General features: G+C 31.9%; 2 protein-coding genes across 4 annotated transcripts; one reads left to right on the forward strand and one right to left on the reverse strand.

The window, feature by feature from the left end:
* The first annotated feature begins 2,520 nt into the window (after window positions 1–2,520).
* Window positions 2,521–10,427, forward strand: LOC105636225 (calcineurin B-like protein 3). 2 transcript variants are annotated; one of them, XM_020680208.3, is made up of 10 exons: window positions 2,521–2,899; window positions 5,973–6,127; window positions 7,230–7,312; window positions 7,516–7,575; window positions 7,738–7,846; window positions 8,227–8,279; window positions 9,453–9,533; window positions 9,749–9,861; window positions 9,939–9,997; window positions 10,103–10,427. In XM_020680208.3, the coding sequence occupies exons 2-9, from the start codon at window positions 6,004–6,006 to the stop codon at window positions 9,994–9,996; spliced, it is 681 nt and encodes a 226-aa protein (XP_020535867.1). In that variant the 5' UTR covers window positions 2,521–2,899; window positions 5,973–6,003; the 3' UTR covers window position 9,997; window positions 10,103–10,427. The 2 variants fall into 2 exon arrangements, with proteins under 2 accessions (XP_020535867.1, XP_012074829.1); XM_012219439.4 differs by having other exon boundaries at window positions 10,178–10,427.
* Window positions 10,428–10,838: 411 nt separating this feature from the next.
* LOC105636226 (DNA-directed RNA polymerases IV and V subunit 4) lies at window positions 10,839–17,000 on the reverse strand. Of its 2 annotated transcripts, none has more exons than XM_012219441.4 (9): window positions 16,885–17,000; window positions 16,610–16,714; window positions 15,099–15,164; window positions 13,872–13,949; window positions 12,510–12,621; window positions 12,348–12,425; window positions 12,198–12,231; window positions 12,045–12,113; window positions 10,839–11,228 (listed from the first exon to the last, which is right to left on the reverse strand). In XM_012219441.4, the coding sequence occupies exons 2-9, from the start codon at window positions 16,680–16,682 to the stop codon at window positions 11,154–11,156; spliced, it is 585 nt and encodes a 194-aa protein (XP_012074831.1). In that variant the 5' UTR covers window positions 16,683–16,714; window positions 16,885–17,000; the 3' UTR covers window positions 10,839–11,153. The 2 variants fall into 2 exon arrangements, with proteins under 2 accessions (XP_012074831.1, XP_020535871.1); XM_020680212.3 differs by lacking the exon at window positions 16,885–17,000 and having other exon boundaries at window positions 10,839–11,003; window positions 11,131–11,228; window positions 16,610–16,866.
* Between the last annotated feature and the right edge of the window lie 218 nt (window positions 17,001–17,218).

Genomic DNA, 17,218 nt, shown 5'->3' on the forward strand with positions numbered 1-17,218 from the left:
TATTACACTTAAATTGTAAAATTAAGCTGAAACTAGACATGACCGGTTCAGTGAATCGACGGTTCGAGATTTCTAAAATATAAAACTGAATTGGCCCTTAAATCATATGTTCTTATCCGGTTTTAATTTCAGCACAGTTTCGATGAACAGACGATTTCAATCACGGTCTCCAGCAACTTTTATATTATTTTTTTCAAAAGAAAAAATAAGCATTCGGTCCTAAGGCGTCTTTCTATTGAAAAAATTAATGTGAATTTTTTAAAAAATATTGATAAATTTTATTTTAAATAACTTTTAGAATGTTTATACTCATATAAGAAATAAAGTTAATTAATATTACAAAATAATCAAATAAATTATCATTTTATTTTTGTCTAAATTGTATTAATAAAATAAATTATTAAAGAAGCTCCATTTGTATCAAACAATATAATTTTATATTAATACAACGGGCTACACAATAGGGGTAGTCCTCCCCTGGACTCACCAAATTAGTGAAAACATTTGTGGTTGAGAGGACTTGAACTCGATACTTTTTTTAGAATTTTTTTTTTAAGCAAAGTGTATTTCAAAAAAAAAAAATTTAAGTAAAATGTATCGTGCAAAAAAAGATATTTAGAATTTTAGATGTGCACTAGTCTTTTTTTATGACGTACATTACACGTTGACAATGGTCGTTATATTTTCATTTTTATACTATTTTAATTTTTTATCTATATAATATTAAAGCATAAGCTTTTGTTTAGATTAAAATAATACAATTAGTTAATTTGTATTAAACTTTACCGTATAAACTAGTTGCAATGTTATTTTTTATGTAGTTGATTCTATTTTTATATAATGAAGTGGTCTCAAAATAAAGTTCAATCCAATCCCTATATCTAATCATTCGATATCTAATTTATAAATATAAATTCTTAAAACTCTAATAGGTGCTAAAAAAAAATCAAATTATCACTTAATTTCAACCCTTACCCTCAATCTCAAATCAATATCTATATATAGCTATAATGAAAAATAATAATATTTTTTTTACTGGTAATTAAAAGAAAAGAAACGAGAAGATAATCTAAATTAATAACGGTAATCATTTTGGCTATAGTGATAGAATTACTTACCCAAAGCATTAGAGAAAGGAACATATGAATATACACACAAACTCTTGAAACTCAAAAAAATGACCTAAAATAGAAATATATAGTTTTAGTTTTTTTCAATTTCATTAACACTATTTTCTTTCAAATCAAAAATATTTAGGATACAACAGTAAAAATATCAAGAAAATTAAAAATGCTTGATCAAGAAGTCATCTATTTATTACAATGGAGATATAAATCTCTTACTAAATTAAAGTAACAGTGATTACAAATTAATTGAATTACGAAAAAGAAAATAAAAAAAAACAAACTTTTATTAAGAATAAAACTCTTTTAAGAACTCAACATATAACAAGAAATAAATTATATTAAAAAAAGTACCAATTTGAATTTAAAAAATAACCCTAAAAATGCTATAACTTAATAAAATTTGATTTTAATGGACAAAAAAAAAAAGCCAAATCAATAAATGAAAATTACAAAGCAAATCATGCTATGATCTAATATTGATCAGTTAATGAGTTTATTCAAATATTTTGTTTCTCTATTATTCTAAGTTATAAATTTAAAATAAATAAATAAGTTAATTAAGTAATACAAAAAAGATTACATAAAAGAAACGTAATATCATCTCCAAATAAACTCACAATTTTTCTTATAACTATACAAAAAAGAAGAGTATACTTTTTTTTATTATATATATTTATTTATTTAAAAAATAATTTTTAGAAATTATATCCAATCAAATAATAAAAAAAAAAAATATTTTTTCCGTCTTAACCATAGATATCCCTAGCCGGCTAAAACTAAATTTTGCTCGCATCAGGTGGGCCCATAAAAAGATAAAGTGCTCCTAGTGAGTATTTGTTCCATCCTGAGGATTAAACCCTCGACCTCACCTAAGGGAGAAGAGCGTAAAATAATTCATCTAAACACTCGTTGGTATAAAATATAACATTTTTGAATTGGCTACGACTAAAGCTATTTTAGGGTATTTTAAAATTATTAAGGATAATATCGAAAATTCCATTATTCTCCCTCTATTTCAATATTTATATATAGTATAGATAAAATATATTAAATGATTATAATTTTTAAAAATAAAAATAGAAAATAAGGTTGAAACTGGACTAAAACTGTCGGTCTTAAGTTGCTTCAGGTTCAAAATTTAACATTTACATGAACTTCAATAAACTTTGAACCACTGATTTTAGTTCAAAATTTTAAATGGATAATTTTAATCTAATTTTGATTCATTTACAATATGATTTGATTCTGATTTGATTCGAACGTCTGGCCATCCCACCTCAAAACAAGTGATTCTTAAAGGAGGACTCCAGTAATTTTTTTTTTTATTTTTGGGTTTTGGGGGGGGGGGGGGGGTTGTGTCATAAGAGAATTTTCTCCAAATCACTACAATGGCAGTGGCTAGACTATTGAGCTCCTTGTGGTCTAGCTACACTTAACAAATAGCCACGTGTTCAACCACTTCTGTCTGCCACGACCTTCCATTTTTGGATACCTATATAGAACTCTGAACCAAAACAAAGTTCATATCGATAAAAAAGCTTGATATTGATTCCAAAGAAGCCATTTCAAATTTGATCTTCCATGATCAATCAAAATCGTTCCCTTGATTCATACCAATCCTTGTCTCTTTCTATATAATCCCACAAATTAGATTGAGAAAAACAAAAAACGAAAAAGACAGAGAAAAGAAACAGTGAGACATGTCCAACAATCCTCACGTCTCCTCACCATCCCTCCCATTCCTCTTTTCCCTTCTCAGGGTATTCTAAAAGGTAAAGCCTTTTTCTTTTCTGTCTTTTTATCCATGTCTACAGTTCTTTTCTTTTCTTTTTTTTTTCTCGAATTCATGTACAATTCATGATCTTTGGAATTTTAATGGGAAGAATTTAAGTCGTTTTATTTTTGTGCAAAAAGATGTAATATTTTTTCTGGGTTTTACTTGATCTGTTGTTGGCTATGAATATATTTGCTCTTCTGAGTGGTTTGTGCCTTAATTATCGGCTTTAATGGTGGCATTGGAGATGTTAGACTGAAAGATATAGATTTTGGATTGACGATTCTAATGCTTCAATCTGTACTTTCTAGCTGCAATGTAGGTTCTTAATTCTCCCCTTTCATTGCTGGTTGAGATTCATGACGTTTTTGTATATATTCATGCCTGCAATTGATATTTGAGTTAAATTCTGGACCTGGTTGTATGTTTCCATGTGATTTCTGATTATGCATGAATTAGTTTTTGGTTACTTAGAATTACTTGTTTCTTAGTTTGGTATCATCTTGGCCTTTGGTTTTTGATATCTTATACTAAAAGTTCGTACATTGGAAAATGGGTTGGTTAAACATTCCTGTTTGTCTCTTCTAAAACACCAATGAAAGAAACAAATATATTTTAATAATAGAATTTTCTTTTACAATTGAGAAAATAAAAAAACAACTATGGCAATGGTTGTTTGTGTTTTTTGCAGTTTGATTATGTGTTGCTGTGCTCATACAAAAGAATTCAATGTGCTAGTGGAATGGCTCATTGAATTGCAAATTTAATATCAAATTAGGGTACTCTTGGAATTTGATGTCTTGCTAAATAAAATTAAGTCCAATTCTTTACCAAGTCCCTAAGTAGAGATCTTTTGGAAAAAAAACAGAAGTTTGTTTGTGAATTACATCAAGGATGAATTTTTTATATTAACTTTTTAAGCTGGAGCTCTTCAACATGGTAGTAAACGTAGAATACTGTGGTTTGCAATATAGGCCCAATTAAACATTATAATATATCCATATATGGTGTTACTATCTCGTTCCATAAATAAATGTAAAAATTGGATTTCAAAGATTTGTGAGTTAACTTTTGCTCTAATTTTTCTCAGTATTATAAATTGAACATAAGCATATGGTTTCTCTTTTTTCCATACAATGGGCCATTGTCCCTACATTGTGAGGAATTTCCTTTTGGACAAGTGGTTACCAAATATATTGTGCAAGTACCATTTAAATACTATTATGAGTTTTGGGTATACACTCTTTCTAGTATTCAGGTACACAAACAGCACTAGAGTGTATCATGTTATATATATTCTTTTTCTTTATTGGTTGCCCAGTATACAGAGTGCATAAGTGTATCTTCAGACTATGGGTGTCTAAATGGAATTTAAGATTCCAATAATTCTCATTTTCTTATTATTTTTAAATTTACTTTGCAACAGAAAGCACCAAATTGATTTCATTTGTCACATATTGAACTGATACAATGTGTTGCTTCTATAGATTATATGCTTGTTTTATTGCTGAGAAAAGAGGCAATAACATAAGAAAGTGTCACTGTCTTATATGTTAAAGTAGCAGCGCCTTTTTTGTTTCTTTACCTTTTAATTCACAACGCAAGAAATGAGCAGATTGACCTTGAGCCATATCGCATCTATTCTTTGTTTTCAGATGAGAAGAATGGAGCTATTAGAGAGCAAATGTTGAATTCGTGCTTTATTTTGGTTTCTATGGTTTCAAATTTAATTTTTCTTTTAATTTATTTGGTGGGAGGATGGCATATCCTTAATTGTCGATTGCAGTGCCATGATGAACTGTATTCTCATATTTGCATATTTTTACTTGTTTGTTTCAAAAAGGTAAGAAGAAACGAAAATAAATAAACATGAGATTTTGAGTGGTATTGAATTATGTTATGAGATTCTCATAATATGTTTTCCTTCTATTTTTCTGACTACCCGGTAGGACGACGAGCAGACTGAAATGGTCATATGTTAGAAAGGGATGTCAAACTATTATGCAAAAGAGGGATGTGGGCCTCAACTTGTCTGCAATGTTTATTTAGACAAATCATCTGCTCCACTGGAAAGTTCTTTGTGCCATGTTATCCTCTCTATTGGTTTTTGTGTGCCAAGGTTTTTAGATGTCTTTAATTTCCTTAAAAACTCCCCATGGAAGTTCAAAACTGAATCTTGAGCCTTCTTGGCAGACCATAACCACCCTTAACCTTAGAGGAGTTCTTGTATTATGTAAGAAAATGTTTGTAACTTAGGCTGTTATATTGGCATGCATTGTGATATATTTGCACGCGTTGTGTTCATGGTACAACTAAATTCTGGAGATAAATTTTATTCTATTATTTTGCCCTGCATGAAATGGAAAAATGTTTGTAACTTTTACATCTGAAGATATGCCAATTTGTATTGACTGGTTGAATTTATGACAGCAGCTGAAAACTTTAGGTAGATTTATGCCAAAATGGAAAAATTTTTTAATACATTATCTCTCATCAGTTTCCTATTTGGTTCTAAAAATGAATGCAATATTTTTGTGAAAACTTTTACATAGTAGTACCTATACTTCCTTGCCTTTTAAGTTAGTCCACTTCCAGAAATCACATGAAGCATATTCAAATTTTGGGATTATTAATTCCTAATTTCCTTTCAAGTTAAATAGTGACTTTTCCGAAACCTATTAATAAAAAATTTGAGATCTTGGACGCATTTTGTTTCCAATATTTATTTGTTCATTATTTGAAATACATCTGAATTAACTTTTAATTTAGGTATAAATCTAACTTGATTTTGTTATATCAAGATGTAGTTCCCTCAAAATTCTGTTGAGTTTTGCTAAGTGTAAATACTGGTTCACAACTATGTCAAAGCGACGTTCTATCTCTCTCTTTTATTAGCTTGTGTGAATTCTTGCACATTATTTTCAGAAATTCTGGAATTAAAATTAAGAGAAATATAAAATGTATAAAATACTGTGTACTTTCAAGTCTTCTCTTTCATGACCAATTGCTTTTTCACATTCAAGAATGTTTAGGAATGTTCTACGTAGGAATTATCTTTCTCTTTGTATTAGGTATGGAGTGTTTTGACGTCTGGAAAAGATCATGGTTCAGTTCCTAGACGGATTAAAGCAGTTCTGTGCTATTCTGGTGAATTGTTGCGATGCTGATTTGTATAAGCCACCCAGGGGCCTGGAAGATCCTGAAGCTCTTGCAAGGGAAACAGTATGTATGTGACCTCTTTTTAAATTTCTAGTTCTGCATACTAGGAATTATTTTTAAAACTATTGCAACAATTTTGGGATTGTTAGTCAAATTCATTAAGTTGATTGCTTTATTTAAGATGTTACTCATAGAATTCAAGTAGGATGGATGAAATCACTCTATAGACTTTTACTATGTGATAGGAAGATATTTAACAAAGTGAAAGATAAGTTCTATAGGACGATGGTGAGACCGAGAATACTATATGGGCATGAATGTTGGGCACCGAATCTTCATCGTGTTCATAAGATGAATATTATGGAGATGTGAATGCTGAGATGGATGGGTGGTTACTCAAGGTTGGACAAGATTAGGAATGACCACATTAGCTAAAAGGTGCAAGCAGCAAAAGTTGGAGATAAAATGAGAGGACGTCTGAAATGGTACGGTCATGTGTTACGCAGACCCACGCATGCCCCAGTTTGTAAATGTGACACTTTGGTTGTGGAGGATGCTAAAAGGAGATATAGACTTAAAATCATGTTGAGGGATTTCAGTGAAGGACTATGGTCTTTGGATATCAGTTAAATCTAGCTAAGAACAATGCCGAATGGAGACCAAAGATTCATATGGCAAATCCTATTTAGTTTTTGTTGTCTACCTTATGGTTTGTTTTATTGATTAATATAGTAAATGATTTTAAAATTTCTCTTTCAAAATTTTGCCACAATGTATTTCAAAACCTTTCACAATTTTATACTTTGCTTTTAGTTGCTATTATTTTTAACATAAGAGATAATGAGAACAAAGAATTCATATAGTTGACCTCAACTAGTTTGAGACCAAGACTTAGTTGTTGTATGGCTTGTATTATAACCCAACTTCCCTTTATTGACCCTTATGGATTTTAATCGTAGAATTACTTAATTTGCATGTTCTTATTTGTCTAACATGACATGGATTTATTATTTCCATTTTTATATAAGAATTAACTTAATACATTTGACCAACAATCCTAAAAATTATTGCTATATTCTCTTTGTCTCTGTTTACAACGCTGAACAGAAAGTCTTTATTAAAACTGAAAGCCAGCCTTATGATAAGATGCTTGTTTTCTTCAAATGCAGTTAGTGTGAGTGAAATAGAAGCATTGTATGAGCTGTTTAAGAAGATCAGCAGTGCAGTGATTGATGACGGGCTGATTAACAAGGTAATAGAAGTCATGGTTTAGACCATTGTCCTGGTAGTATGAGGTATATTCAAACTTTATATTGAAGGTGGAGATGGCTTGGTTAGTTCAAAGCTCTACCATTGAATAGATTAATACAGAAATCTCTTTCTTAATGTCTAAATATGCTACTTTTAGTTTTTAGCTGTGGGTATTGCATTGAAGCTTTCCCTAATGGGTTGCAGGAAGAATTTCAACTGGCATTATTCAAGACCAATAAAAAAGAGAGTTTATTTGCAGACAGGGTATATTTCATAATAAACCTTGGAGTATGCTTGTTTTATTTTTGGTCTGCCTTTGATGCCCTTTTCTTCTTTGACTGTCTTACGTTTTTCTGACCTGAATATTTGTTATCAAAATCCCTTGGCAGAAGCTTCCTATTATGTCTGATTGACCCAATTTTACAGGTTTTTGACTTGTTTGATATCAAGCACAATGGGATCCTAGATTTTGAAGAGTTTGCTCGTGCTCTCTCTGTCTTTCACCCCAATGCACCTATTGATGATAAGATTGAATGTAAGTGTGCCTGCTAATTGTGAAATGGATTAAGTAGAGTGAAAAGGAACTATAACTTCTATTGATCAATAATGTGTCCAAACTCACCTCACTTCCCTTCACTCTCCCAATGCTCCGGGGTGATACGACTTGTAGCATAGTCTTAAGTCAGCACATCACCTAGACACCTCATCTCTTTCCTCTTCTTTCCTTTCCCCATTTCCCTCTTCCATGTCTCTCTTCTGTTGAGGAGGTGGGACTAATAATGCAACAGACGGAGAGTTTTATTTGATTTTTTACTATTGTCTGGTGGTACAATAATACAATTTTACTATTTTTGTTGTGATTTCATAGGGCCCTTAATGATGCTTCTTGTATGCTCCACTTTTCCCTTTTTGTAGTTTCATTCCAGTTGTACGATCTTAAACAGCAGGGGTTCATTGAGAGACAGGAGGTAATGTTTTCTCCGAGTGAACAAAACTGAAATTTGTTTAATAACTTCATAGAAATTCACCAATGTACATTGGTAATCATAGTCACAGAGATCAGTTTGATTTCTTTTGTATGCATCTCTGTTTACTGTTCTAATGAGACTAGTACAGGATTCTTCATGATTTCATGTGTAGGATGATGGGGACAATACATACAACAGAACATCATGAAAAAGATAATGGTACATTAAAAAAATATAGAAGACTTTGCTTTGTTTTATGGATCTACTCATTGGCCCCTGAACAAGTGCAGGAAAATCTTTTTTAGATGCATAGAAATGACACTCCAAGAGGGAAAAAAAAAAGAGAGACTAGTTTGACTGGAAAGCGAGCAGCTTTCATAAGATGCCTATTCGATAAATCAATATGAAAAGAAAGCATTTTTTGGGCAGTTATTTGGAAGTAACATAGTTTATGTGGGGAATGTAGGAAAAAGAAATTGTCGAGAGAAAAAGTACACCAATAATCCATTAACTTAATAAATGGATTTTGATAAGTAATTGATTGTTACTAGTAATAGATATAGCACATTTTAATAGTAATGCAACATGTTGTTAACTTACATTTTCAAGTTTAGGGAATGAATATCTGGTGGATTAAAGTTTCTCTGCCTTTTTACATGTGCTAGTAAAACAAGTATAGCATGGGACTTGGCACTTTACCAGGAGAGAGGAGATTATTATACTTGTCAGAGAACCTCGAAATGAGGATGAGTAATATTATGAAAACTCCATTCTCCGTTTTTAACGATAGGTCAAAATGTTTGACATTTTATTTTTACGCCTTACAAATAAATAATTCTGAATTTTCTTCAATGACTATATTTTCCCGACATATATTGACCATCCGCAATAAAATTACTCATAAGATCAAGGTATATGCAGAACAACTGAAATTCTTGCGCCTCTGAAGCATCAAAAAGCAATGTTTATATTAATTCTGCTGGAAGATCTACAAAAAAGAAACTTGATGGAATAATTTACTTCTTCCTCTGTTATGATATGGTCACCAGGAGTTATTTGGCCAATAGTTTACATTAGAACTCCTGTTGTTTTGTATGTCCTATATTGCCACACCATAAATTTCTGTAAAATTTAGCTTTCCTATGTTTTATGTGTTAAAACTTTGATACACAGGTGAAGCAAATGGTGGTGGCTACACTTGCTGAATCTGGTATGAATCTAACGGATGATGTAATTGAGAGCATCATTGACAAGGTGCTTCCTTATTCTATTTGATTTGAGTGTTTTTATTTGTGTGGGCATAAATCTTTTCTAATATTCCACCCTTAATGCATTTGATCATATTATGCTTTACAAAATGTTTCTTAATTGTATGAATCGATTCACTGTTAGTAGCATAGCAAATGCGAAGTCAAAACTTTTTGATGACATTGAGCGTTTACTCTGTGAATCTTCACTGTTTATTTTAGACGTTTGAGGAAGCTGATACTAAGCATGACGGGAAGATTGACAAGGAAGAATGGCGAAACCTTGTTTTGCGGCACCCTTCTCTTTTGAAGAATATGACTCTTCAATATCTAAAGTGAGCCATTACTGATTCAACAATTCATTTAGTATTCTGTGTCCAAAGCTGACATGCATTCCTTGTTTTTTGAACAGAGACATCACCACCACATTCCCCAGCTTTGTCTTTCATTCACAAGTTGATGACACCTAAGGTACAATATGTACATCCAGTTGAAGAATCTTTATTAGAAATGGAGTTTTTTCATTCATTTTCTTCTGTAAAGGAAAAAAAGATGAACATGGAATTTTTTGTGCAGAAGTCCATAGTTGATGAGAATTTTAACTTCTGATTGGATTTCCAATGACTTGCACATCCTCTCTTTTTTGCATAGATGAGATGAGGTATTTTGGTTTGAACTGCCATTGTGGGAACAATCTGCTTCTCGTTTCCATGCTTTATGAGGAAGAGCATATTCATTGGTCGATTGGCTTTGTCTTCATTTAGTTATATATGTGATCATTAAATTGTTTGCAAAAGGATTATTTAAGTATTTGCTTGGCATGCTGATTGAGATACTGTTGAGCACAGAATCATGATGGAAATGTTACTAATATCAAATTTATTATTATTTTTAGCGTGAATTTCATAATTTCTAATCATACAACTTTAAAAACAATTAAAAAGTACTCGCAAATTCAATAGCATTTAAGAAAAGTGAAAAATGATTTCAACTTCAATAAATAGATAAGCTTATATTTTCTTCTAACTAGACAATAGAAAAACTATCTGCACTTGTAAACCAACAACAATGGAGCTATTGGCTTGGTGATAAAAGCAAATGGCTATAAAATGGTCAACTTCCACCTATTGACAAGCCAAAAGGATTGCTCTGCACTCTGCAAGGCTTGAATAAAAGCAAATGCCTGTAAAAGCAACTACCTTCGGGCGTACAATTATTCTGCAAGGCTTGAATTCTATAATACGAAGTAATTAACTGTCTAGAACATATACGAGTTATCAATGATTACTACCATTTTAAATACTTGAGTAAATAGAGAAAGGCTTTCTTTCCATTCAATAGCTAAGCGAGTACAATATTATAACTATTGAACATAAGGTTTGAAGGTCCAGGGATTATACAAAATGCCAGCCACCTTTAAAACAGTGAACAAATGATTGGCTCAAGCTCCATCCATGCACAAAGCACCGATATGCATCTCCCCACCAACAAAGGAATCCAAGGTTCATTCAATGGCACCAAAGAAATATGTACTGCTATAATGAAAGTCTGAAGGCAGTAACTCCATCCTATCCCAGCTTGAGCAGCAAAATGAAATAACTTACCAAGTATGTGTCATAGATGGGACTCATGCCTGCTGTTTCAACTTAACTAGCTCACTTAAAACATCTTCTAGGGGTTCTTTAAGCATGTTTTTCTTCGACTGGATGAAAGGTCGGGAAATGGAGAAATTAAATATATTAAAAAAAGCAGAATCAAGACAACATTTCAATATCTGAGGGAGCCTTGCAACCTCAGATAGCAGCTTAAAGAAAGCAAAGCAAAAGACAATCACAAAATAATGGCAACTAAAGGAACAATGACATTTTGATCACCTAAAATCCTGATATCTTCTATGAGTGACTGGACATTGTTTTTATGTAATTAAGTGCGCAAATGGGAAAAAAAATTACTGTCTATTGTGACACATTCCAAATAGTTTTTGAAAAAAAAAAAAAAAAGTGAGTTTTCTAGAAATATTAGTAGCTACAAACTATCCAGGTAGGCATGACCATAATTCAGTTCTAAACTGGAATGAACCCAAACTAAGCCAGTCAAAACTGAAAACCAAACATGGCAAATGGTTCTCGGTTTTTTGTTTAGTTACAATATTTTTAACAAATTTTATTATTTTTATTAAACTTATTTAGGTTTATCGATATTACTAATTATTATTATTATTATTATTATTATTATTTTACCATTATTTATTCATGTACAAAACAAAAAAAAAAAGTTAGAAAAAAAAATTATTCAAATAAAAAAATCAAAATGTTTAGGCACCAGAAATGTCATCATCCCATCTAACGGTAAATAACATAAATGACAAGAAGGAATTACTAGCTTCATTACTCACCTCCTCCATTACCTCTATGAAAAAAATAATTCAGTTTTCCTTGGAACTATCTTACGAAAACAAAACCAGAATTTCTAGTGCAATATGCTTGTGTCCTGAATTACTAAGTTAGTTGAAAAATACCTTCAAGGATCGGACAAGTGCAAAAACTTCATCAACATTTTCAGGACACACATTAGCAATCAAACATATCTGCAGGCATGAATTTGAAATCAAAGAACTGCTTTTCCTTTTCTTTTATTTTTAGAAAAAACCAAACCAGGATAAGAATTATACCTCCCCATCAGAGACACAGTGGTCTTTGAGGCTCCTGATATTAGAGTTAATAAACAACAGATGGATCACTTGAAACAAATTCAACATAATATATAAAGAGTATCATACGGGTATACAAAATTGCTTCAGGAAATAAGAAAATAAGGATACTCAAGAACACGCCTAACAGATTGAGGACTTGTATAACGAGCACCAGTTTTCGCATATTGCAGGCCCCTGTCAAATGACCTGAAAATAAATGAAAAAGTAATACTATTCAGTATACTTCTACATGAGGACAGTACATCAGTACCTTCAAATATTTTTACTCACACAGGAAGTTTGATTGTGGGATCTCGGGACAGTAGAACCATCTGTTCCTGGATTCCTTGTAAAATTTGTGCAGCCTCACAATCCATCATGCATTTGGCATTTTTTGGAAGTTCTGCAAATAAGCAAATATTATAATAGTATAAAAATCACCAGCAGAAGACATCAAAACATCAGTGAATAGCTCTGTAATAATTAATCACTCATGATAATGTAAACAAATAAATGATCAAGTTAAACAAAAAAAAAAAAAGTTGCCTACTCGTGCCTAACCTCAAGCAAAAGAGCACTACAAATGCTACAGTGTTATGACAGCTAGACTTTTACATATATTCATAGTGTTTAACTAGTCAGTTGTCTCCTCCATAGTACTCCTATATGGAAATTATACCATTTCAATGCACGAAATTTCCAATATTTTAAAACCGGAAAGAATGAAAAAGGGGATATACCAATATGAAGAAACTTGCCCGAGGATGACGAAGCAAAGTGACACAAAAAGCAAGATGACGAACATAAAAGTAGCAGTATACAAACACAGGTGAGAAGCTCAAGACAGAAACTATGTTTTTCTTGCTAATTGGAGTGTGAGTTCTGACATCCTCTGCTTCCATTGCAAAAAGGGGAGATTTAATTGAAAGAAAAAGTATAAGCAGGATCAGCATGCATCATTAACAAAAAATTGAAAAAGTGACGCATGCAATTTATTAATTAGGCACTCATCCACATGTTTTCACGTGCACCCACAATGTACACCTCTTTGAGTTCATAATGTCTACATGGAATGCCGCTGCAGTAGATAAAAAACACTGGCAAACCTAGGGCCAGTTTGGATTAATTCTGTATCTTGTTTCTGGTAATCATTGTCCAACTCTAAGAAGTTGTATCTTGGAAAACAGGTTCATGAAAATTTAAAAAAATAAAAAAATCAATCTTTTTGTTTTTCATTTGTGGCATTTATTTTAGTAATAAAAATAAATATATGTAATAAAATAATTTTATTTAACAAATTGGACAACAGAAACCAAAACAGTACAGACAACCAAGCAGGCCTTTAAATATCATTTTTATTTTCTCCCTTTTTTTAGGTTCAAAACCCAAAACTAAGAAATGATACACAACATCAAACATCTCAAGATTGATAACAATTAAGAAACCAATAGAGCAATAAGTATAAAAAATAGTTATTGCTAGTTTAACATTTGTATTTTCCCCCTTTTATTAGACCAAAAAACTATAACTAAGACACAATAAACAACATGAAACATCACAAGATTGATAATACTTAAAAAATTGACAGTGCAATAATATTGGCAAGTAAATTGTTGGACCAAAGGTACTCGTATAGCCTGGACTACTACGTACCCTGCTCAATTTTCAGTTCAAGTGGTGATTCTTTTGCCTTCCCATCGTTTGAAACCTTGTCTCCTTTATCCCGCTTACCTAGAATGTAAAATTTGCACAAATCAACAATAGTGATATAAAAGCATAAAATAGAGTAGTGCAAAATAAGATTGGTAATGAAAAATAATGAGCAAAAGGAAAATAAAAAAAGTAGGTAACAATATAGATGGTTTAGAGGAAGTTAGACCTTTAGCAGCTGTTGAATCAAACTTCCCGACAAATTTTGATAAAAAACTGATATGCCATTATATTTATAAACCTACAGATAGCTCCCGAACAAAAGATGGCCTAACAAGGATGGAGATGTTATATGTTATAAGCAGGGTAAGACTCACATATTTTCTACATTGTGAGGTGGCTTGGGAAATCTAGAATCACCATTTTGGCGCTAAAAGAAAGGCAGTCCTTGCATCTAGAACCTTTAGAGGTGTTTGTTAATTTAAAATGGAGCAGTTTTGGCAGTAGAAAAGACATCGTATTTATTTGGACCAGAGGTTTTTTTGGAGTTACATGGAATCTTTCGATGGAGAGGCAAAAACTCAGAGCATGTCCTTTAGTTTATTCCGGTACAAAGGTGGTGCTTTTGGTTTCAATATGGGCCTATGCTTCTAGAGCTTTTACAGGGGTCTCTTTTGAATGTTATCCAGCTCTATTGGAGGGCATTAATTTTATAACTTGTGTTTAATACCAAGTAGTTAGGGCTTGCAGAATTGCAATCACTAACAAGGGTGTTTGGAAGGTGAGAAACAGATAGAAAGGCTGACAAGGAGAAAGGAAGAGAAGGGAAGAGAAAGATGTAAAGGCAGAGAGGAAAAAGAGAAGTATCTGATTTGTATTCTTTATCTGAAAGCAATTAGAGAAACGCATCATTTATACTAATGGGTTTGCATTCACAATTACAGCCAAAGCCCTCTTAACAAAGCTACAGAAATATAATTTATATAGCCCAACTATAGCTCCTAACATCTTGCTGTTAATTGTTTTTTGCATCATATGTAGCAGGATCCCTTATAATGCATAGTGTCATTTTCATTATTTTTTCTGAATAGTTATTTTCTTATATCTAAGAAAAAAGCACCACAGGACAAGGGATAGTATGATAAATAAGAATTGCATATTATAAGGCAGTTACCACAAACAAATCACAGAAGAATACAGATATGAGAAAAAGTGAGGAAATACATTAACCTTCAGAATTGAACTGAACTTTCCTTCCAAGCTTTGCAGGATTGTCATCCTTCCCTTTCAATGTGCCTAACAGAGGAAATAAAAAAGAAAGGCTTGCTCAAAAATCAAAAACTTACTTCAATTCAATTCAGGGGATAGAGGAGAATGAAGCATGTATATAGGAATTTTGATATAGAATGGAAGATTGGACAAGATTCCAGCTATTATAAATTAGTAAAAGTTTAGCTCCTCATTGATAAGCTATAGATTAGAAGCAGCAAAGATAGTGAAAATCAATGGTCATTAGGACATTAAACAGAAATTAGAGGGAAAGACAACTGGCAACTAGAATCAACATCGAGCTCCAAGATTCTAATGAAATTTTAGCTAACCCAAAAGTTGCATGGGACAGTAAAGTAGCCAAGAAATTATTGTTGGCATCAGAACCAAAGAGAATTCCGGTTGGTAACTAATGAAAATCTTACGTGGTCGTACATCAACAACAATGACTTGATGATGAGAAAAGGAACATTGGCACAGTTCCCAGTTACATCGATTATTCTCATTTTATCAACTCAGATAACAAACTTTAATAGTTTGCACAATCATATTTTGAGTTACACTTCAGTTGGAAAGTATACCATGGACAATGAGATCTTTTGGCTAACATTGTGCTTAATGAGCAAGTATGGCCTAAACTTCACCTTTTTAGAGCATATCCAAGACACAAGACACTCTACAGAGACCTCGTGCCAAAAGACCCCAAACAATCCCCCCCCCCCCCCCCAAAAAAAAAAAAAAAAAAAAAAAAGATCTTGACTCTTTTAATTCAAACTCGACATTTCAATTTATATTTTCTGATGATGATATCCAAAGAAATTAACAATTGCCTCCCCAAATTTTATTATATTTTAGTTAGAGCTACAGTTTTCAATGAATTTTCACTCACATGTCTTTCAATTCAACTTTCTGAACCCGCAAAATAAATAATAAGGTCCTAGGTCACTACCCTACATATTTAGATACAAATTATACGTAAGGAAGTTTATATAACATGAACTCCAGCCATAAAGCATATAGAGTTAGAAATCTTATAGACCATCATGACATTAATTTTCCGTTGTTGCTTTGGAAGGTAAAATTTCCATTGTTGCTGCGGAAGGTGGAGTTCGTTCCTAGTTGATCTACTCACCATGTTGAGGTCTTACATACTACTTGGAATCTGGACTAACAAATTAATAACAACTTTTGAATAAAAACAGGTAATGGTGAATGCAACGGTAAAGTTTATAATACAAATTAATAAAACTAAAGAAGTGAATAGGATAATAAAGAACACTAAATTTCATAAAATTACAATGACATTAGGCCTAACAACAAAAATAATGACAATAAATCCTAAATCCTACCAAAGATTGTAGCTTTGAATTGAATAATAGGGTTTATGATTTTATTTCTTATACCCAGTAGAAAATTCCTCTAGCAAATTTATAAGAAGAAAAGGGGAAAATTGAGAGAGAGTTCTAACCCACCCTTAGCAGTAGACTTGAGAGAAGACTTGAGACCTTTAGTGGGCAGTGAAAACCCTTTCCCCCCCTTCTCCATTTTCAAACTTTCACACACTAATATCAGTGATTCTGCAACTCAAATTCGAATGTAAAGCAAGCAATCAATCAATCAATAGGATACCCAATTAACCATCAGACAAAAATAAACCCTACATTCAAACATGGACGGCAAAAAACTATAAAGGGAAGAAAGGAAAAGGGAAATAGAAAAATAGGATAAGTGCAAACAAGGAGATTACCGGAACGCAAAGGACAAAGTCACCGAGAAAGTTCTCTCCGTACAGTCGTAAACAATCTCTTTCTATTACTGATAAAAGAAAGTTTTATTTTACCGCAATTACCCCTAATATTTTTTACTCTGTTTATATGTTGTTGCTGTCGTAGTAGATGTGAAAAGTTAAATTGTAAAAATTTTTTATCCTTTCAGTAAAATGTGTAAGTATTCGAATCCTTATTTGGATAAAGTCGCTTACCGTCTAAATTAACACGTTGTTGATAGGATTAAATTTTTTATTATAACATATTACATTAGTAGTTGTCTCTATTTTGAAAATTTTATTTTAATGAAATTCT

Source organism: Jatropha curcas, chromosome 2 (assembly GCF_041381405.1).
Source record: "Jatropha curcas cultivar XTBG-Jc1 chromosome 2, XTBG_Jcur_1.0, whole genome shotgun sequence".
NCBI classification, from domain to species: domain Eukaryota; kingdom Viridiplantae; phylum Streptophyta; class Magnoliopsida; order Malpighiales; family Euphorbiaceae; genus Jatropha; species Jatropha curcas.

What these genes read in the sequence shown, in the direction of transcription:
- LOC105636225 (XM_020680208.3), top strand. Translation starts at nt 6,004, where the DNA reads ATGGTTCAGTTCCTAGACGGATTAAAGCAGTTCTGTGCTATTCTGGTG. An exon ending in TCTTGCAAGGGAAACAGTAT is followed by an intron (nt 6,128 to 7,229) that starts GTATGTGACCTC and finishes CTTCAAATGCAG; the next exon opens with TTAGTGTGAGTGAAATAGAA. An exon ending in TATTGATGATAAGATTGAAT is followed by an intron (nt 7,847 to 8,226) that starts GTAAGTGTGCCT and finishes CCCTTTTTGTAG; the next exon opens with TTTCATTCCAGTTGTACGAT.
- LOC105636226 (XM_012219441.4), bottom strand. Translation starts at nt 16,682, where the DNA reads ATGGAGAAGGGGGGGAAAGGGTTTTCACTGCCCACTAAAGGTCTCAAG. An exon ending in TCTCAAGTCTACTGCTAAGG is followed by an intron (nt 15,165 to 16,609) that starts GTGGGTTAGAAC and finishes TTCCTCTGTTAG; the next exon opens with GCACATTGAAAGGGAAGGAT. An exon ending in TGAACTGAAAATTGAGCAGG is followed by an intron (nt 12,622 to 13,871) that starts GTACGTAGTAGT and finishes GCTTATTTGCAG; the next exon opens with AACTTCCAAAAAATGCCAAA.